Source organism: Trichomonas vaginalis, chromosome IV, assembly GCF_026262505.1.
Source record: "Trichomonas vaginalis G3 chromosome IV, whole genome shotgun sequence".
Taxonomy (NCBI): domain Eukaryota; phylum Parabasalia; order Trichomonadida; family Trichomonadidae; genus Trichomonas; species Trichomonas vaginalis.
The window spans coordinates 2,991,121-3,012,208 of NC_067206.1; the positions used below are offsets into that span (position 1 = coordinate 2,991,121).

Below are 21,088 nucleotides of genomic sequence, written 5' to 3' on the forward strand. Positions count from 1 at the left end.
AATTGTCTGGTCTTCGCTACGAAATGGATTTGGAAAACAGCACGTGCAAATTATCCAAACAGACTAGAGAGGTTAGAAGAAGAACGTCTTATGGACATGCCTTTCGATGTTAGTGAACCTCAAGTTGAAGGACACGACGGCTTTGCCAGATTCTACTGGAAACATGACGAACATTGCATCCTTTGAGAAGGAAAAAAGTAGTGCAGAGGATGGTCATGCTCCCATGGAAAGAACAATATATGCATATGAGAAGTATCGTGAAGTTAGAAGTCAAATTACATCTGGTCGAACCTTTACAGTAAACTTTGACGAAGGAAAGAACAAAGAAGGCTTCATGGGTGTACTTGCTGCCATACAAGACGAAATAAGAAAGGATACAATCTCAGATTGACCATAACAGATTTGGATGGTCACATTTACTATGCAAATGGCAATGAACAAACAGCTGCAAAACTTCTTGACGCTTTCAAACTACAAAGAGAGAACAAATGTTTGACTCCGACTCAGACATTTTGAATGCAATTGAAGGAATTGCAAGTGTCAAGTTCGAATGGTACCAACCTAACCCTCAAGCAGTCAGACAACAATGCTGGATACTTCCCGTTCATAAATAAGTCTGAACATTGACTTGACAAGGTATGGAATTTACAATTCAATTGAAACAATTGTCAATGAACCTTGCATTCTTACATGTCTCAGGAACTCTGGTCTTGTTACAGATGAGAAGATGAAGTATCTTGAGTCATGTGTGAAGACAAGGTACATTCTCAGAGGTCAATTGGCAAAAATTGCACCGTTGGCAAATGTCAATATCCGAGTCAACATACCTACAGCTAAAGGTTCTTCACATGACGACTATGTTGTTGAGTTCAATTTACCAATGGTTGAAGATTGTAATTGTCCACAACCACTTCATGTTGAACGAAAGTCTTACAAACCCATTGTTCGGAAAAGGCAAGTGCAACATTGTCAGAGCTGTAAACATTCTTTTCGAGAAAGGTTTGTTGGAACCAATTCCAGATGACAAGCTGACAGAAACTTTTGTACCAAAAGACGAAACAAACTTTTCACTGTTAGCAAGACCAAAAGTTGTTCCAGACAAAGTTCTAGTACAAAAGAAGTACACAATTCCACAAGGAGTTGATTGTTCGATACCAACCTGAACCAGAAGAACTTCCAATGAGGTTGCAAGAACTTCAAGATGCTATAAACAAACTTCCATTGAGACATCCAATTGACGTCAAATTGTATTGGAGAGCATCTGAGTTAGGTCAGAAGGTTTATATGAAACAGGTTGCTTCGACGATGTTTATGAGATAACAGAGAAGTTTCTCAGAAGATAAGAAGACTCACTTGAATTTCCACAAACTGGACCAATTGGTTGCGACAAGTTCGACTCAGATGAAAAGATATACTATGTCGACCTTAACGCTGCGTACATGAGGTTTGTCCAATATATTCCGACTGGAATTCCAAACGAAGATGGTGAGTTCCCGGGAAGGAACTATACAGTTGGAAAAGTCATACAACAACTGTATGATATTAGGAAAGCTTCAAACCCCAAACTTGCAATGACACTCAAATTGCTTATGAATTCGACATGGGGATATTCCATTAAGAAACCTCAAGAGATGAAGAGTAAACATTATGAGAAGGTCGACAACTTTGTTGAAAGGTTTTCTCCTTTTGTTTTGAAGTACGAATTCACTCAAGGTCAAAGTGGCTTAGTAACCACATTAAAACCTATTGTCGAACATTGGTCTTACCCTCAGTTCGCAAAGGCAGTCCTTGACAACTACAACAAATTCTTCTCCGAAAGTCAAATCGAAAGTCAAGGTTTACTATGAGAACATTGACGCACTCATGACGAACGAAGAAGGGTACAACAAACTCATTGAAATGGGAATGGTCGGTGAAAAGATGGGTCAATTCAAAATTGGACAAAATTTTCACCGAAGTTCATGTCCTCTCCAAGCGTAAGTACTGGGGCATACTTGAAGACGGCACAAAAATAAAACATTGCCATGAAATAAAAATTTTTTATTCGAATTTGAATTAAAATGTGGGAATTTCTTGGAACGGGAAAGGCTTATTTACTTGAGGAACAGGTAAAGGTGGTGGAGGTGGAGGTGGTGGCAACCAGTCCATTTTATATTCCTTCCTAGCTAATTTCCGTTTAATTTCATGGTCGCCCTCGGAGTCTTTGAATCGGACAGGTCGAGTTACACCATTCTTGGTCTCAAACTCATATATAACCTGTTTGTCTGTATTTTCATCGACTATGGCACGAGACACGAACATTGACCAAACGGACAAAAAGTGTCATTTCGGATGGTCACGCAGCCAATCGCATTCGAGCACTTCGAAGAAGCCTTACGTTCCAAGGGAGAGGGTGTCTGGTGCAAGGCAGAGGTCATGAAACTCTACGAGCAGTACATCCTCAATGCCTGGGAGGACAAATCGTCCTTGGATTGGCAATTCTACCAACTCCTCTGGGACGACCTCCTACGCAACTGGGATAACGAAAGAGCCCAATTCAAAGGTCGGGAACTAATTGAAAAAACCAGAATTTTCGAAAAAGTGACACCAACTATTAAAGTTATTTTATTACTAGATTTATTTACAAATTATAAGATAATATCATTAACCGAATATATTTTTAATATAAATAAAAAACTTTTTTTATACAAAAAATTACAATCAATCGATAAATATTATAAAACATTTATTCCAAAAAGATTAAGTAATAGGTGGGATCCTGCATATAATATAATTTTATGTCATAAAGCTTACAAATTTTAGATGGACCACAGTGAGAATGTGAGTGGTTAATTTAAAGGTGGTCTGATAAAGATATCGAAGCTTACTCAACACAGCATGAAGCAGTTTCTAATACACAATCTTACTAGTGGTGTTTCGTCGCCAGCGCTCTCATAGGGGTGCTGATTTTCAAAAACCACTACTTCAAATTATTCAACAATACTCAATGCAGCATGAAGCAGCTACTACTGCTGTATCTTACTGGTAGTGTTTTGGTCGTTGGCTCTTGCACAGTCTCTCAGATTTTCAAAATTTTTTCAACACTATTTTGTTTTCGCTCTCAGAAAGCTATCCTACAAAGACATCGAAGCTTACTCAACACAGCATGAAGCAGTTTCTAATACACAATCTTACTAGTGGTGTTTCGGTCGCCAGCGCTTCTATAGGGGTGCTGATTTCAAAAACCACTACTTCAAATTATTCAACAATACTCAATGCAGCATGAAGCAGCTACTACTTGCCTGTATCTTACTGGTAGTGTTTTGGTCGTTGGCTCTTGCACAGTCTCTCAGATTTTCAAAAATTTTTTCAACACTATTTTGTTTCGCTCTCAGAAAGCTATCCTACAAAGACATCGAAGCTTACTCAACACAGCATGAAGCAGTTTCTAATACACAATCTTACTAGTGGTGTTTCGGTCGCCAGCGCTCTCATAGGGGTGCTGATTTCAAAAACCACTACTTCAAATTATTCAACAATACTCAATGCAGCATGAAGCAGCTACTACTGCTGTATCTTACTGTAGTGTTTTGGTCGTTGGCTCTTGCACAGTCTCTCAGATTTTCAAAATTTTTTTCAACACTATTTTGTTCGCTTCTCAGAAAGCTATCCTACAAAGACATCGAAGCTTACTCAACACAGCATGAAGCAGTTTCTAATACACAATCTTACTAGTGGTGTTTCGGTCGCCAGCGCTCTCATAGGGGTGCTGATTTCAAAAACCACTACTTCAAATTATTCAACAATACTCAATGCAGCATGAAGCAGCTACTACTGCTGTATCTTACTGGTAGTGTTTTGGTCGTTGGCTCTTGCACAGTCTCTCAGATTTTCAAAATTTTTTCAACACTATTTGTTTCGCTCTCAGAAAGCTATCCTACAAAGACATCGAAGCTTACTCAACACAGCATGAAGCAGTTTCTAATACACAATCTTACTAGTGGTGTTTCGGTCGCCAGCGCTCTCATAGGGGTGCTGATTTCAAAAACCACTACTTCAAAATTATTCAACAATACTCAATGCAGCATGAAGCAGCTACTACTGCTGTATCTTACTGTAGTGTTTTTGGTCGTTGGCTCTTGCACAGTCTCTCAGATTTTCAAAATTTTTTTCAACACTATTTTGTTTCGCTCTCAGAAAGCTATCCTACAAAGACATCGAAGCTTACTCAACACAGCATGAAGCAGTTTCTAATACACAATCTTACTAGTGGTGTTTCGGTCGCCAGCGCTCTCATAGGGGTGCTGATTTCAAAAACCACTACTTCAAATTATTCAACAATACTCAATGCAGCATGAAGCAGTTTCCAATTCAACAATACTCAACACAGCATGAAGCAGTTTCTAATAAATATATACATATATAAATATATACATATATAAATATATACATATATACATATATACATATATACATATATACATATATACATATATACATATATACATATATAAATATATACATATATAAATATATACATATATAAATATATACATATATAAATATATACATATATACATATATACATATATAAATATATACATATATAAATATATACATATATAAATATATACATATATAAATATATACATATATAAATATATACATATATAAATATATACATATATAAATATATACATATATAAATATATACATATATAAATATATACATATATAAATATATAAATAACAAAATACAATCAAAAAATAGTGTTTGGAAATTTAAGGTTAAGTGTCACTTTTTCGTAAATTCTACCACACTCCAATTCTACCAACTCCTCTGGGACGACCTCCTACGCAACTGGGATAACGAAAGAGCCCAATTCAAAGGTCGGGAACTAATTTTGCAAATTACCCTTAATTTAACATACTTATCCAAATAAACACCTAAATTTACTTGGGGTTTCCCCCTAAAATAAAATTTTTTTACTCTTAGAACCACTCGAGGTTCTCCTTACGGTTGTTGAGCTTGTCACCGTCAATGTGTCTGACCTTCGTCTTCTTGCCTGGATTTGGAACCCATTGAATTGCGACAAGCTTGCCCATGGAGATTGAACCGCGATTCCGAAGGTTAAGGTTCAAGTGTCCCAAGTTGTTGAGGACTGGGGTAAGAACCTTGCCTGTCGCCTTGTTGCGGATTTGGTATGGTAGGGTTGGGAAATTTCGTAACCGTCATCGGCAACAAGGGTTGCCCATGTAGCGGCTTCAGGAACTTCTTCGTGTTTCTCTTCTTCCTCTTCTTCCTCTTCTTCCTCTTCTTCCTCGACAATTCCTTCTTAATTTGGTACTCACGAAGTACGGTGTTGGCATGTTCTGTCCTTTCCGAGTACCTTCCAGATGGCGTCTATCTCTTCGAAGAAACGGTATATGAGTCTGGCAAGGTCTCTCGGTTTTCTCTCTCGTAATTGCGCAAGGTTTCCGTGAAATCGTTCAGGCATTTCTCATTGGAAGCTTGGTTCATGAGGACATCGGCTTTGAGATTGGTCATCTCTGTCATAAGACTACTTTGGAGAGTCTTAATGGTGTTTGTCAGATGAGCTTTCAATTGGGCAATTTGAATTTGAACTGGGCGCTTGTCTGGCAAACCTTGAAAGGACATCTGCTATTGTGTTCGGCTTCGGTGCTTGTTCGGACATCGAAAAATGAAAGTGGTTTGAGAATGGCGGTTTTACTTCAAAAAGCTTGTTATGACAGTTATGTCATACAACAAGTTTAAAATAATATCTTGTTCTTTTCTGAACGTTTGTTGTCTCTTCCGATAAAAGTTTGGAACATGAGAACCAAAAAACGTTTTTTGAGATTGCGGAAGAGTTCAGGCAAACGTTCATATTCCGGATATGTTGGGAGCAGTTCGAAACATCTGAGCTGACTTTCGGACAAAATTGGGACAATGTCAACAAATTCATCTTTGGTCGGACTGCTTGAAGGTAAGTCCCTTACATGTAAGTAGCTCTGGTAAAGTCTTCTCATCTCTGCTAACTTCTGGAGTATAGCTTCGTAGTTTAGAAGTTTTAATTTTAATTGTCTTATTCCACTCTTGACATCTAAACGGTAACTATCCATGAGGTCAAGAGTAGCTTTGGTAGCTTTAAGTGGAGCTATCTGTTCCTTGACTTGTGCAATTTTGGTTGCAATTGTGGTTTGAGCTCCTTCAAGTTCGCCGTCTATGTCGTTCTCAACGCCTTCAACCATGGCTTGAAACTCTTCATCGGTCCATTGAGATTGGTGTGGGACGAATTTAACTTGCTTCATTCAAAAAATGAAAAAAATGTTTTTACTCAAAACGTTAAGGTTGACTGAACTGGTTGGATGTCGCCTTCACAGGTTATGTAGAACGGCTGACCCGAGAAGTGAAGGAGAGACTGAATTGCCAATTTCATATGGGGTAGGGGGTTCTCCTTGTTTGGTATTTTTATCCAAGGACGTTTGTTTAGGAACTTAACAAGAGTTTCTCTTTTGGCGTCCTTTATGTCGTCGAAAGGAGTTTTTTCTGGTATTTGAATTGGAATTCCAGTCGAAGTCTCGAGATTCAAGGCAGCCCTTCCAGAAATAGCGGTGAACTTGACCTTGGGCTTCATTACCCTGCGCAAGTACTGCTTAACAACTTCATTTATCTCTATAAGGTAAATTGCCTCGTCAAATCCTTCTGGTATTCCGAGTCCTTCCATCCGACAGGAAAATATTTTCCCGACAACTGAAAAAATTTTCCGGACAAAGGGAAAAAATTTTCCGGACAAAGGGAAAAAATTTTCCCGACGACAGGAAGAACTCTTCCAGTTGTCCGTCCGTAAACCATTCAAATTTTCGAAAATTGAGAACTTTTTGGTCGAACTTCAGAAAAAGTTTTTCCTTCCGACAGAAAAAGTTTTTTCTTCCGACAGAAAAAGTTTTTTCTTCCGACAGAAAAAGTTTTTCCTTCCGACAGAAAAATATTTTCCATCCCACAGGACACAAACGAATGTCCGACGTCCCACCAACCCAGTCCATTCCCAAACCAGAAGAACCGAAAGCTGCAGAACCACAACAGTCTCCTCAGCAACCTCAGTTCCAGCAAGTACCTCCGATTTACTACCAATTTCCACCTCAAGGTTACTACCCACCACAAGGCTTCCCGAACTACCCTCCTCAACCTATGCCTTACTTCCCCAACCCTTGGATGTTTATGCAAAACCCTGCCCCACAATTCCAATCTCAATCCAAGAGAGACCAAGAGTTCGAGGAAGGTCTGAACCGCTTACGCAAAGAGTATGCTACTACCCCAATGGAAGAAGACAGGCTCTCACTCTCTTCCCTCAAATCGACCGATTCGACTCGTACCACAGATTCGGTTCGTGACCGTGAAGACTACCTCAAGCAGTCTGAGAGACTCTTCATCCTACAACCATTTACAGTTGGAGCTCTCAAGAACATGCGCAATTACGAAGGTCAGACACCAGCTGGAGACCGCAAAACAGACGTACTCGCAAGAGCCGTCCAGCTCGTCAAACAAAGACTGAGATAGTCGACTTCATTCTTGCAGCTTGCCCATACAAGTAAAAAAAATAAACAGTTACGAGTTAAACTTTTATTATTTCTTTTCTGAGTTGTTTAGAGCTGGTTTCTCTTGTAGGAACCTTTCGTACTCTTCCATGGTCATGTAATTGCGAATTTTGTACGCAATTCCAGGTTCGTTGTTTTGAACCTGATGTATGTAACGCTTCCATCCTCCTCAGGGAAGTAAGCTGCTAACATCTGACCAAGTTTTCTCGGTGACTCGGAGCTCATAAAAATGTCACTTTTTAAACGTTAAGTTTTAGTCTTAATTTACCCTTTGTTTACCCTTTGTTTGTCAAGGTAGTATTGGAGTGCAATTTCTCCAAATTCTCTGTGTCGGAGTTCTTCAGCATTTTCCAAGGTGTACCTGGAGAACTCAAAGAAGTTGTCAAGAAGATACTGCCATGCTGCTCTTCTGAGTTCGTCGGTATTTTGGAAGTGTTGCACCTTCGAGTCTTCGGACATGAAAAAATGAACTTTTTCTATTAAACCGTTTTTGGCATTTCTCATGAGTGAGTATAGTTCTGCCGAACCATTGGAAGAGAAGAAGTACCCTTTGCTGGCAAAAGACAAAAATAGTTGCCTTAGTTGTCATTGCAATTGTACTCGTAATTGAATTCATTGTACTTCTTTCACGTACATAAAACTCAGCAATGGTATTTGCTTTAAGAAGCTACCATCTTACTAAGACTAAACACTTAGATTTTTCAAGCTTGACTTTTTACAATTTGAATTTGTTTGCTGAATTCAGTAAAAATATGTTTAGGTGAAGTGGTGAGATCTCAACTGTTTTTTCACCTCTTTCTCACCTCTTGATTTTCATGAATTTTCCGAAATAAAAAATAAAGTTAGTTTTATTTTTATTTATTTTTTTTTATCCGGAATATAAAGACAGATATGTCAACACAGAGAACACAACAACAGTTATAGTCCATGAAGCTAAATGAAGAATACGAGTACATACAGTTTAACAAACAATTGCGTCTCATTCGTTCGGTCAAAGACGATATGTACCAAATGCAAAGTATTTTGACAGCATGTTTTGCTCCAGATACCAAACACGCAGACGATTGGTTCAAAAACCGAAGCACACAAGAACTTTTGAGTGAAATTTCTCTAGACCGAGAATTCTCGGCCTTGCATAAAACACATGAAAATCGTAAAAATTTGCCAATAAATTTAAGAGGATATTATGTACATAGACTTCTTGTAAATGCTGTTGCAATGTGGGCTTCGCCTCGTTATGCTTGGTATATTTACAGACTTCTTGACGAACTTCACAGACAAGAACGTGAAGAGATGGAAAAGAAACTTCATGCAAAAGATGAAGTCATTGAAGCAAAAGACAAAAGCATTCAGAAAAGAATACCACGTTCGGTACCAAAAGGAAAGGAAAAGAACTATAAGTATATGATTTATACTGAAGAGATGGAAAATGAAGAAGACAGAGATATGGTTATGTTGCATTTAGTCAGAAGAAACAACAAAAGCTTTTACGACCTTGCTAAGATTTACAAATCTGACAGAAATTGGTTCTATCGCGAAAACTTACCGATTTCAATGACCCCAAATGAAGATGTGAAACAAATAGTTCAAGATACGTTACCTCAAACACACTATGATATTAAAGGTTGTACAATTCTTACCTTCAAAGAAGACTTGCCATTGTTAAAGGAAAAAATAACAGAGTATTTTGACAACTTCAAACAAGCAGAGTAAATGAACTCTTTATTTTTACGCTTGACTTTTTACAATTTGAACTTTGTTTGCGTAGATATGAATTCTGAAAGAAGTATGAGGGTCTTGTATGACTTTGTACTTCTCCCATAGTTCATGTCTGTCAAACTTACCTGCCATGGACTCTTTCATAAGTTCCATGAAATCGTCTTCGGACAATCCGGGGAAAAGTATAATGTCAGTAAGTATTCTTTTAACATCCTTACTTAAACTCTTTGCTGTCTGTACACATATTACGACTGAATGTTAAAGTGTCTGAGCTTCTTAAGAATTCGACACATTCTTGTTCTCTATTCTTTAACAAAGGATGAGAGCAAATCATCTAAGATAAGAAGACATCTATGAGGGTAAGTCTTCCAATCGTAAGATTGCAATTTCTTCGAAATGTATTCTATCTCTTTCTGTTTGTTTCTGAAGTGTTTCTTCTCTAATATTCTCTGCATTTCCTCATTTGGGTCTTTAAACTTAGAATTTATATACTCATTTATAGCATTATACTTCAAAACTCTTCTTTGGTACTTCTTTATCCAATCTAACAACTCAGTATCCTTTATACATACTAACTTAGACTTCTTTATAATATCTTTGAACGAATTGACGGTTTGGTCAAATTGACCAGAAGTACTACAAATAACAACTAACTCATAGAATGGGTTCTTCTCATCTAGTTCTTGTTGTTGTGCAGCCATTTTAAGATAAGTGAAAGTCTTACCCGACCCAGGTGGTGCAATTAGACCTGTTATACCATTCTGAGCAAATAAGAACTTGTCATGTATAGGCTTTATCTGAGCATTTTCTAACTTCCTCTTGTTCTTGTTTAAAACATTCTCAAATTTCTTGTCAATGTCAGCAAACTTTTTTTCTAACATATTTTTAGAAAAATTAAAATTTTTATCTTTTAGAAAATGTCTAGCGATTTCGCTATCTATATTCGAGACAAACTTTTGACAGCAAAACATCTGTCGACCATAAAATCTTACATAGTGTAAACAAGAAAGGTGAATTTGTTCTAAAGTTCTGTTTCTGGGAATATGACAAGAACCATAAAACATTAAGCAGAGCAGTCTTAAAATTTGTCAATGACAGACTTGTTGACAGAGATGACCCTTGGAAGATGAAGTCCAACAAAACTTCTTAGAATGCAAAGAAGACACATGCGCTGTTCTTGAAGATGAAATAGAAAACAGAATAGAAGAGCTATTAAAGGACAAAGAACTTTTACATAAATATGGTTCGGAGAAATTTGACATAACTCCACCAGAAAAGAAGAAGAAAAGAAAAGAAAAAGAAAAGAAAGTAGAAGAAGAGAAGAAAGAACCTGAACCAGTTCCAGAGAAAAAGAAATTTGACATGTAAAAATAAAATTTTATTTTTAGAACATTTCTGGGTCAATGTCAATGTTCTCTTCCTCTTTAGGAGCAAACACTGGCTTAGACTCTAAAATCTTTTTACCCAATTTACCTTGAACTTCAACTATCTTAGACTCATAATATTCATAGTCGTCTGCTTTCTTTGGTTCATAAGGTATAACAAGTTTGTATGCTTTGCCTTCTTTAAGGTTTGAGAACCTTCTGTCAAAATTTTCTTTGACTGCTAACAAACCTTCTATGTCTAAGTCTTCAAATTTCGCACCATTTTTAGTCACAATAGCAAACTTAACTGGTTCGATGTTCCAAACTTTGCTGAATGAAGACTTTTCAAAATGGTAGAAGTAAACATTCAAATATGTGAATGGGTCTAGTTCTTCTTTAAGTCCTGACATGTACTTGTTTACTGAGATGAATTTTGCCATCTTTTCTATCGGATAAAAAAATATTTTTTTAAAATTTACTCATAAAAATTTTTCTTTGTATATACACCATTCTGTACGTCTAAAAGACTTTTGACATTTGCCAAGAATGTTCGTTTAGACGCTGTCATATAACCATATTCTTGACAATATTGTTTATACGAATCGTACAATGACCTTTCATCTAAACACTCAAAGTCAGTTTCATCTATGAACAGTTCATATACACTCTTGTTTGCTTCTAACAATGTTTGTCTCTCTTCGGTATGTGGAATTTGTCTTGGATTGAACTTTGAAATATCTAATGTCATAAAATATGAGAACAAGTGGTTGTAAAAGTCAGATGTCAAAGTTTCTGCTAAGTCGTCAAAATATTCTGTATCTTGCATATGAGAATCTGACGTTCTGACAACTACATATCTTCTGTCAGAACTTTCTAACTTCATCGGAACAGCATTGTTTGAAACCATAATGAAGTTTGCAACATTTTCACAAACTCTTTGGTCTTTATATTTTCTTTCAACAACTCCAACTTTGTCTGTTATAAGACTCTTCAAAGCATCTGAGTTCAAAACTTTTGTTGTATCTATACTTTGAAGTTCATTGCAAACTATAAGTTTCATATTCTCTATTGAGGAGTTAAATTTACCGCAGATGTTTTCTAAGTTTGTCATATTCGGGTTCGAATAGCCCTCTAACAGTTTGCAAAATATCTGTAAAGAATGTGTTCTTACCAGTTCCTTGTTTTCCAATTATAATGAGAGCAGTTTCATTTTTAGCACTTGGATGTTGTAAGATGTTTGCAAACCAACATAAGATATACTCATAGACTCTTTCGTTTCCATTGCATATAATTTCTTTGACATGGTCTAACCAAGCTTCTATAATATTTTCTTTCCATTCTACTTGTTCATATTTATATCCAGTGAAGATAGAATAGAAGTTTGGAGAAGGTGTATAGAACTTTATACCTCGAACTGAAAAATCTTCTAACTTTGACAATAAGATATCCCAAGCATCTAACATCTTCATGCCAACTTGTACAACTTTTATTTTCTTAAGTTTCTGTCTACATTCTTGTTCAGACACTATTGTTGCTCTTGGTTTGTTAAAGACAACATCCCATTCTTTCATGACATAACATTCTGGGGCAGAGTCAACATAAATGACTAAACGTTTCAAATTCTCGACTGCTTTGTTATAGTCTCGAAATGGACACATATTTCTGAATGCTTGGAAGTCATAAAAATCTGAAACATCTATTCTGTACATTTTTATAAAAATAAAAAAAAATATTTTTTTTATTCTTGACTTTGTTGTTGCATTTGTTGCATTTGTTGTTCTTGAGCTATTTGTTGTTGAAGTTGTTCTTGTAATACAATACTTTCACCAGTTGCATCTTCCAATTCGAAACTTTCTGCCGTCATTGACAAATACATAGGACATAAAAGTTTTACAGGAACAAAGTTTGCGTCAACTAATGTCAACGTTATACTTGCCAAAGTGTTTGAGTTCACTAAGGTTGAAAATTCTGCATTCGAATGAACAATAGGCAAACCAGCAGAGAAAGTATTGTTTATACGCATAAGTATCTTTTGGTCATAATAGTTTCTGTCGACATTCGAATAACACTTTGAACCTAAGTTTGAAACAATATATAAGATTGGTGTGCTTAAGTCAATGGAATAGACATTCCTTGTATGACACCTTTTCCTGTTATAGGAAACTGTTGGTAGTAAAAACCAGAAATAAGTTTTGTATTATAGCTCATATGTTTATAGTAAACTCAGTCGGACATCCAAACATAATGAAACCTGCTCTAGTTGCAGCACATGTTACACCCGTACTTAAAGTATTAAATAAGTCAACAAAACCTGTTGGTGGTATATCTGAGTAAGTATCTTCAAAGGAGTATTTTTTACCATTCACAACAATAAAGTCTTCTGGTGTCAAAAGAGCAAAACAGGCTTTAGTCGTCATTGTGTTTAAAGGTTAGTTTACAATACCGTCCTTGAGGACTTTGTAAGTTTGTTGTTATAGAATTATATGACTCAGGGTTTTTAGTCGTAATAGTATAAACCATTATATCTTCTGCCATTTATATATATTTAAAAGTTTTTCTGAAAGTGGAGAAGAACTTCATCTAAACTTTCACATGGCGTTTCTTGAAGTTCTTGTCTAAGAAGTTCAAATATTTTGTAAAGACATAGAACTTTCCTTTGTCTACACGAACAAACAAAACAGGGTCTTTCATATCGTTCAAAAGTGTGTAAAGTCCTTTACATGAAATAAAGTCTATATTATTTTTCTTCAAACATCTTTCAAGAAGTTTTGACATTTTTACTTAGCAAATAAATTTTAATGAAATGTTGTGGTCGTCAAATATTTTTATAACGTCTGGGAAACTATACTTTAAGTTCAACGTTTCACCTCCTTTCATAACGTATATCTTGTCAATGACATTATATGAAACACCACAGCAACTAATGTCGGGTTCTATTTCTTTGATGTTTATATCGTCTGCCTCTGTCAAAAGTTTCAATAGTTCTTTCAAACTTCATGAGGTGCAATGACATATGAGTTCACTTTTACAGGGTTGTGTTCGACCAAGTTTAACATTATACTAAAGCTTGACAAATCTTCTCCTGAGTTTGAAGTTTGTCTTTCAGTTGTTGGTAGTCGTTTCGAATATCTGCAACAGAACTTAAGTCTCTGCTAACTTCAGGATATGTTGGTTGTTCTTTTACAGGAACAATTGTTTATACCATCTTCGTCTTCGTATGGTTTCCCCACTTCAACATCTCTGTCTTTGACATTGACAAACAACACTTTGACTGTTTGTTTGAGTTGGTGAATTTAACTTCACATCTGCCACCGCCATTAAACCTTTTGAAACACTCACGCTTCTATTTTTCGGAAATGACATTTTACTTAGAATAAAAAGATGGACGTATTCGAGTATCTCTTCGAATTGAAGCAGAACAAAGTTTACACACACAAACAATACAAATACATTGACAGAATAGTTCTTTATACAAACAATGGTAAATGTTATAGAATAGCAGTCTTTGCTGAACCAAAATATTTTCATATAAAGCAAAGAAAGTTGGTATAACTGAAATGGTGAAAGTTCTTGAAGCAGACAAAAATATAACAACAAAACTTACAGATATTTCTAAAGGTAAGTTTATCTTACAATATTATGTCAAAACTGGCGTACTGTCAATATTTGACGGAGAGAAGTCAGTTCAAGAACAACTTACTGACCTGCTGCCAAAATCTGCTCGATGGAAGCTGTCGTTATGCCAATCTGAGGAGCCCCAGCAGGTTTCATCGAACGAATCTTCAAAAGAGCATCTTCCGTGAAAAGTGCTATTGGTTTTGTAAACTTCTTTGCTCTCATTCATCTGGACCGTCTCTGTCACCAGTATATTGTATTTGTACAGTACCAACAGTTGAAATACCACCCATAAAGTCTTCTGAGTCAGCAAATGGAATGCCAAGCCAAAAGTTTGAACGGTCTCCATTTGTATATTGAGTTTTTTGACCTCCTGTATGAGTCCATACTTTCACATATGGCATAATAGAACTTTGCATTTCAGGGTTAATGGTTGTTGTGAAGTTGTTGTTAAAGTTCATAGCATCTAATGTCAAGTTGTATGACCTCATATCCTCAACTGTAGAATATTCTTCTCTTGGATAATATTTGCCATCTATGTTTATATGATATTTAATACCGGGGTTGTAGAAACAAGAATAGTCATTTATAGTTCGTCTGAACAGTACAAACATAGTATCTGCATGTTTTCATTGCAGTTGTTAAAGCAATATCTGTTCTTGCACCTGGGTCAGCACTTTGGTTTCCAACTTCACCTGCAAAGTCTTTGACAGATATTTGGTGTATAGGGAACATAAGTGGAACTGCAATATATTTGGCAGCTAAAGCATTTGAAATATCTGGTCCAACATATAGACTGCAAGTCTGCTTTCTATTCTCTTGCATTCAAACTTTTCGCATGTGAACTTAACTGGGTCCCAAGCAGTTCCAGCAGCATTGAAATAATAGTTTACTTCATTGTTGAAGTTTGAGAAACCAAAGTCTAAGTCAACTTTGTCTTTGCAAAAGTCACAGAACTTGGCTCCACCAGTTCCAGCTACAGTAATGCTGAATGGGTCTTGTGTTGGTGCAATGACTAAGTTATTTTTTGCTTGGAGTAAGTTCGATAGAAATTTTTCCTGCCCAGTTTGGCAAGTATCTTAAAAACCTGAAGATGAGGAAAGATGACAAAGGAACTCTAAGTTTCAGTTTTACTTTAGTGGCAGCAGTTCCATCTGAACCAGAAAGGTTAACATAAAACTCCTGGAACGTTAGGTCAAGTCTTCTTATTTTCTCAATATTTGCATACTGGTCTGTTTGTTCTCTAGCTTGTGGTTGTACTGAGTTTCTCAAAGCGAACCATTCATAGTTTGCCCATGTTACTGTTTGAACTAAGTCAGAGTTAGAATATATCTTATATCCCATGAAAACTTCTGGAGCATATTGGTATCCGACATAGAAAATTCCATTGCAACCTTTCTTGTCAGACAACTTGGCAGAAGGTTTTATTTCAATGTCTTGTTCCACGTATAAGAATGAGTTGTCAATAGAAATAATATGAAACCTGTCGCAAGCAAATCTACTGTTGTTGAAAGAACCTTCTCCAAACTCACCTACGTTTCCATAAGAAACAGCAGTTGTATATTCGTAAGTTCCAGGAACTATTTTCTGACCTTTCTAATGGCATTGTCGCATTCGTTATACCATTCGGAAACATTTCCGTTCATGGCATCCAAAACTGTTGGCGTTATATTCTGAGCGGCGTACATTCATATGGGTAAAAATATAGAATAGTTGGATTTATATATCATAATAGAACCCACTCGGACCAAGCTTTACTTTGTTCTACTCTTCTTCTTTGGTGTCGCTTTTGGTAACTTGCCCTCTGCTTCAAGTTGTTGCATCTTTGCCTCATGTTCACCTAGTATGTTGTAAATTTCCCATGTCCTTTTTGCCTTTGGGCTCTGGTCGCCCATCTCAGGTAACCTATATCCTAGAAAGATTTTGTCATAGTTTGTATTTGAGTCTTCGCGTATTGTTTGCATGACTCTTTCCTGAGTTTCCGGTTCAAGCTCTTCAAACAGAGCTTGTCCATATGGAATAAGCTCGTTTCCAAATATATGTTTTTGTAGCCATTCTGGTTTTCTTTCCATGTTACCAATATATCTTTTGTGAATGGGAAAGCTTTTACCCAATGTTTCAGTCTTGCGTCATTTATTTCTGTAGTTGGTTTTATTTTGTCAAGGAACATGTTTTTCAATACTAACATTTCATTTGGTACTGTCCATTTGAGTTTTCTTAAATATTCATCCCTTCTCGGTTCATTGTCTGCAAAGTAAGTTTTTATGACATTTTGTAAACTTTCGTTTGCAAGGTCATGTACAATAGGTTCTCTTCCTTCTCTCTCCCTAACTTTCTTTCTAAACTCTTCACCAAATATACCATCTCTATGGTTCTGTGTAGTTCTTTGAGATAAATGTTCTAGAACGTCAGGTGTTATATTTCCATCAGCCATGTTCATTTCATACTGGTCCAAAATATCTGCATCTTTCATATCTTTCAATGGCATTAAAGCCGCGCTGAAAATACCAGCTACATCTGGTTCACCATTCACTTCCATTGCGTCTACAACTTCTTGGAATTGTGGTTGTAAGTTTATGAACCACCTATCCGGATTAGCTTTATGACCCCATCTCATTGTAGTTCCATAGTCTGCAGAAACAAAAGTAGGTTTGTTTCCATATTGGCTAGGTTCTGAATGAACTTTAAACAATGTTTCATTTCTATATGTTTTGTTGAAATTTAACCTTTTATTTTCACCGAGTTCATCCAAAGATTGAACGTTATATGCTCGTAAGTAAAAAGGATTGTTGTATTTGTGTACATTTCTTTCAGTTCTTCCATTCTATGCTGGATATTTTCATCTGATGTTGGAGTCTTTTGTATGTCGGCGAACATTTTTCGATATTCTTCTACTATGTCAGCCGAATTTTTCTTAGACTCTTGGAAAGATTCCATATTCCCGCATACTCTTGTTGAGGGTCAAGATTTTTCGGCTGTTCCAAATCTTCATCTAGTTCTGTGAAGTTAGTTTCCAAAGGAGGGACTTGTTCGTTTCCTTCAGGCTCTTCTAGCTGTTGTTGCTGAACTATTTCTTCCATGTCTGGTTGTATCTGAACTTCTTCCTGTGGAGTTTCTTGTACCTCATCTGCTGGCATTTCATATATTCCGAGACCGTTTTTAACAAGTTCCCTATTAAGCATCCGCATTCATAACCTTTCTTCTTTCGTTCCGTCTCTATTTTTTACGCGTTTCATGAAGATAGTTGAATTATCATTTATCTCTGACACCAAATATCTCGGAGTAAATTCAGTCATGTCATTTGGATGATATGCTATTAAATCATATCCCTTAGCGAGCTTGTATTTTCCAGGTTTGAAATTATATCCCATTTGGTGCTGAACCATAAAGCTAAATAGGTTCGGGTCAGTATTTCCTTCCTTGAACTTTCTAATAGCTTCTTTATATCTGTCACTAAAGTCAAGAGTATCTGGGTAACCATAATTTTCCTTAAGCATTTTTAAGAATTCTTGGTTTCCTTGTTCTCTACTTCTTTTATGTCCTTGCTCTGTTTGTGGTTGTTGCTGTGCTGGTTTGAGTGGTTGTGGTGCAGTGTTTTGAACTGTTGGTTGTGGTGCAGTGTTTTGAACTGTTGGTTGTGGTGCAGTGTTTTGAACTGTTGGTTGTGGTGCTGGATTTTGAACTGTTGTTGCTGTGTGGTTTTGTGTTGGTTTTGGTGCATGCCTGTGTCTGTGTCCATGTGACGATGTAAATGTTTTAGGTAGTCCTGGTGCAGGTGCTTCTCTTGGAGGGTTTGGTGGTATATAAGTTCCACCAGCTGGCACATATGTTCCATCTGCAGCATAATGTCCTACCTGACTTTTCGTTCTTAAGAAAGCATTTACTAGGTCTGTTTTGGTCTGTTGTAACTCTTTTTCTTGACTTTCCACAGTTGCTCTAACGGCGTCATAGGCACTTTGAACTGCCTGTCTCGTTGCTGCATCTGTTATTTTCGTCATATTTTGTGCTACTTCTCTTAACTCGTTGTCGAAACCTTCAGACTTCAGTTTCTTTCCAGATGAGAAGTCGTTCACTAGTTTCACCTTACTATGAAGAGCTTCGAAGGCGTTCTTAAAGTCAGCATTCATTAAAGCTTCATTTGAACTGTCTTCATCCGCTTGTATTTTTGTCCTTATTGACCCTATAAGTTGGGCTGCTTTAGCGTTGGCTTGGGCATCTAACCAGTCATTATTAGCTTTTATATATTCTGCGCTTTTCATTGCCTTTTGCATGGCTGCGTCGTTATTTTTACTTTCTTGTGCTAAGTTTTCATACTGTACGGTTTGGTTTTGCAACTGTAAAAGTTTTTCTGCCTTTACATTTGCTTCAACTTCTTTTTTATACTCATCGCTATCCATATATGTCTTCAGGGCTTTTTGTTTTATTTCTTCATCTTTCAGTACTTTATATTGAGTAGTATGGTTTTTCAAATTTATGACATCTTGTTCCATTTTTGCTACTTCTGCTGCTTTTTCTGACACTTTTTTCGCATATTCCTCTGTACTTAGTTCTTTCAGTTGTTCTTCTTTCTTCTTTTTCTCTACGTTTAACTCATTGAGTTTCTTTGTGTGTCTGTCATATTCTAGTTTCTTTTCGTTTTCACTTATTTGTTTCTGTATGTCTATGTTTGACTTTTTGACATCTGTTATTTGATTTTTGAGTGAACTCAAATTCATTTGACTTTGAGGGTTATAAGCTGTTCCGTCTGCAGCTCCACCATAGCCTGCCATTTTCGCTAAAAGTGCCGCTCTTAAACCTCCACTCTGTGCACCAATAACTCGGTTTAAAAGCATAGGGTTGCTTGACATTTGTTGCAACATAGTGGGGTCATTCATCATTTGTTGTTGCAACTGTTGTTGTGGTGTCAGTTTTACTATTGGATGTTTCAATGCTCTCTTCCTCTTACGTATATTCTTACGTAGCTTACGTGGCATTTTAAGTGAAGTTAAAAAGCGGTTTTTGACAGATGTTTATATGACACTTTTTGTTCAGCACAAAAAACTACTCGGTCAAAGTGTTGTCAGTTTTGTAAAATAACCGTCCTATCTCATTCTATAAGGGGGAAAGTCTTCTCAAAGTATACTTCCTTGGAACGCCTGTAACTTTTCCTGTAGCGACGATAGACCCTTACTTGTCCGGACAAAGTTATACTATTTTGAGTGCTCTACAAAAAAGTCAACAGCGACGACTCTCAAAAACCGTTGTGTAAAAAGTTTTACCGTTGGACAAAAAAGTATATATAGAAAACAAAAAACGTTTATAGTTCATTCAATATTTGAGATGGAACGGTTTTCCAACGGTAACTATTAAATAAAATAAAAAATAGAGGGGGTTCCGTTGACGAAAACGGTTTATCTCAAACTTTTCTTGATTTGAAAAAAACAGTTCATTTTTGTCTAATGTACGCGTCTCGAACAGTGAAGCCCAATTCAATAGAATACTATCTCGAAAAACAAGAAGCTGACACTGCTATTCAGTCTTTAATACAGAACCAAGCTCAGGAGAACTCAAAAGACTCCCAATTCAAATCGACATCCAATTCGAAGCAATTAAAACTTGACACGAATGTTTTAAAACCACAGCCCGCACGAACAAATACAGCTCTAAGAATAGACCAAAGAATACCGAACAAAGAGTTGAGGTCAAGATTGAAATTACAATCGGATGAGTATTTTTCCCTTAACAACCAGGGAAATACTCCATATAACCGTATCTACACAAATACCGTTAAAGAAACAATAACGGCATACACAAAACTCTGTCAATTGGTCCCCAACCAGGACCAATTGACGGACATTATATGTTCCTACCTTCCCATATTTGCTGAGTGTGTGGAAGGTAGGACATTGTTACAAGCTTGCTTACGTATGCCACCAAATCTCCGTCAACAATTTGCTCAAATTGTACATGAATTTAAAGCTTTTAACAACGGATACGATGAAGATGAAGTAGCAGATGAATTTGGGGAAGAAAAAACATTTTTCCCCTCATATAATACGCCTGCAACAGTATTTCCTACTAATGAATTTCACAACTATTGTGTCGTTCATTTAATTGTTGTGGATATGCCCACAGGTGAAGACATTCTCAGTGGTGACTTCATCGAAGTCTGTATCAATACAGAATTGGGAGAAGATGAGTTGCACAAATTCTCCTACGTCGAACATATATTCAAACCAGCACACCAACTCTTTATCGAAACTGAAATAACACTCACACAAAATATGTCCATCTCATTTAAATCCAAATCAGGACGTCCATACAGAATTTGGATGAACTACGTCCTCCTCCACTACGCCGACGATGACGAAGAAGAGGAAGAAGAGGAGGAGGAAGAAGAAGAGTCCTCCGAATTCACACCAGAAGACTAACAATTTTCCGAATAAAAACTTCATTTATACTAAACATCTTCGGGGCTAGAAGGGGCGCAGCCCCTGGAAGCCCCACTACCTTTTTTTTTTTTTTTTTTTTTTCATCACTTGCAAACTGAACTAATTTACTACTTCTCCAATTAACACTCATGAACAATGTTTTTTTAAAAAAAATATAATTTTTTATTCTAAATTTTACATTAACATGTCATTTATTATGATCTCATAAAACATATCCATATATTATAGTTACAGTAATATTAAAATTTCAAATTTTGAATTAATTTGGTTATATTATGACCATTAAGCCAAGATCCCAACTTCTCTATGCTATCTATGAATTTCAACTCTATATGTAACTAACACGTTATAAGTTTTGTTTATAAATATAAGGTGCATTTC

At 36.4% G+C, this 21,088-nt stretch overlaps 4 protein-coding genes and 8 pseudogenes across 12 annotated transcripts, besides 2 other annotated features; 5 read left to right on the plus strand and 7 right to left on the minus strand.

The window, feature by feature from the left end:
* Nucleotides 1–20,788: part of a mobile genetic element that runs on past the window's edge.
* TVAGG3_0018400 lies at nucleotides 91–1,134 on the plus strand (annotated as a pseudogene). The gene has a single exon. A coding segment is annotated over exon 1 (1,044 nt).
* TVAGG3_0018410 lies at nucleotides 2,332–2,554 on the plus strand (annotated as a pseudogene). Its single transcript has one exon. A coding segment is annotated over exon 1 (223 nt).
* Nucleotides 4,972–5,675, minus strand: TVAGG3_0018420 (annotated as a pseudogene). The gene has a single exon. A coding segment is annotated over exon 1 (704 nt).
* TVAGG3_0018430 lies at nucleotides 5,708–6,291 on the minus strand (annotated as a pseudogene). Its single transcript has one exon. A coding segment is annotated over exon 1 (584 nt).
* Nucleotides 6,998–7,575, plus strand: TVAGG3_0018440 (annotated as a pseudogene). The gene has a single exon. A coding segment is annotated over exon 1 (578 nt).
* Nucleotides 7,604–7,803, minus strand: TVAGG3_0018450 (annotated as a pseudogene). Its single transcript has one exon. A coding segment is annotated over exon 1 (200 nt).
* TVAGG3_0018460 (KilA, N-terminal/APSES-type HTH, DNA-binding family) lies at nucleotides 8,581–9,291 on the plus strand (the record flags this gene model as incomplete). The annotated part of the gene is made up of 1 exon (XM_051220080.1): nucleotides 8,581–9,291. One exon carries the CDS (start codon nucleotides 8,581–8,583, stop codon nucleotides 9,289–9,291), a length of 711 nt encoding a protein of 236 aa, XP_051105066.1.
* TVAGG3_0018470 lies at nucleotides 9,697–10,178 on the minus strand (annotated as a pseudogene). Its single transcript has one exon. A coding segment is annotated over exon 1 (482 nt).
* TVAGG3_0018480 (protein of unknown function, DUF4108 family) lies at nucleotides 10,682–11,101 on the minus strand (the record flags this gene model as incomplete). The annotated part of the gene is made up of 1 exon (XM_051220081.1): nucleotides 10,682–11,101. The coding sequence occupies one exon, from the start codon at nucleotides 11,099–11,101 to the stop codon at nucleotides 10,682–10,684; it is 420 nt and encodes a 139-aa protein (XP_051105067.1).
* TVAGG3_0018490 (Poxvirus D5 protein-like family) lies at nucleotides 11,137–11,568 on the minus strand (the record flags this gene model as incomplete). Its single annotated transcript, XM_051220082.1, has 1 exon — nucleotides 11,137–11,568. The coding sequence occupies one exon, from the start codon at nucleotides 11,566–11,568 to the stop codon at nucleotides 11,137–11,139; it is 432 nt and encodes a 143-aa protein (XP_051105068.1).
* TVAGG3_0018500 lies at nucleotides 16,541–19,150 on the minus strand (annotated as a pseudogene). Its single transcript has one exon. A coding segment is annotated over exon 1 (2,610 nt).
* Nucleotides 19,715–20,686, plus strand: TVAGG3_0018510 (uncharacterized protein; the record flags this gene model as incomplete). The annotated part of the gene is made up of 1 exon (XM_001324648.1): nucleotides 19,715–20,686. One exon carries the CDS (start codon nucleotides 19,715–19,717, stop codon nucleotides 20,684–20,686), a length of 972 nt encoding a protein of 323 aa, XP_001324683.1.
* Nucleotides 20,696–20,788: a terminal%2Cinverted (terminal inverted repeat of Maverick-3 transposon ID:TVAGG3_0018350).
* Nucleotides 20,789–21,088: the final 300 nt, after the last annotated feature.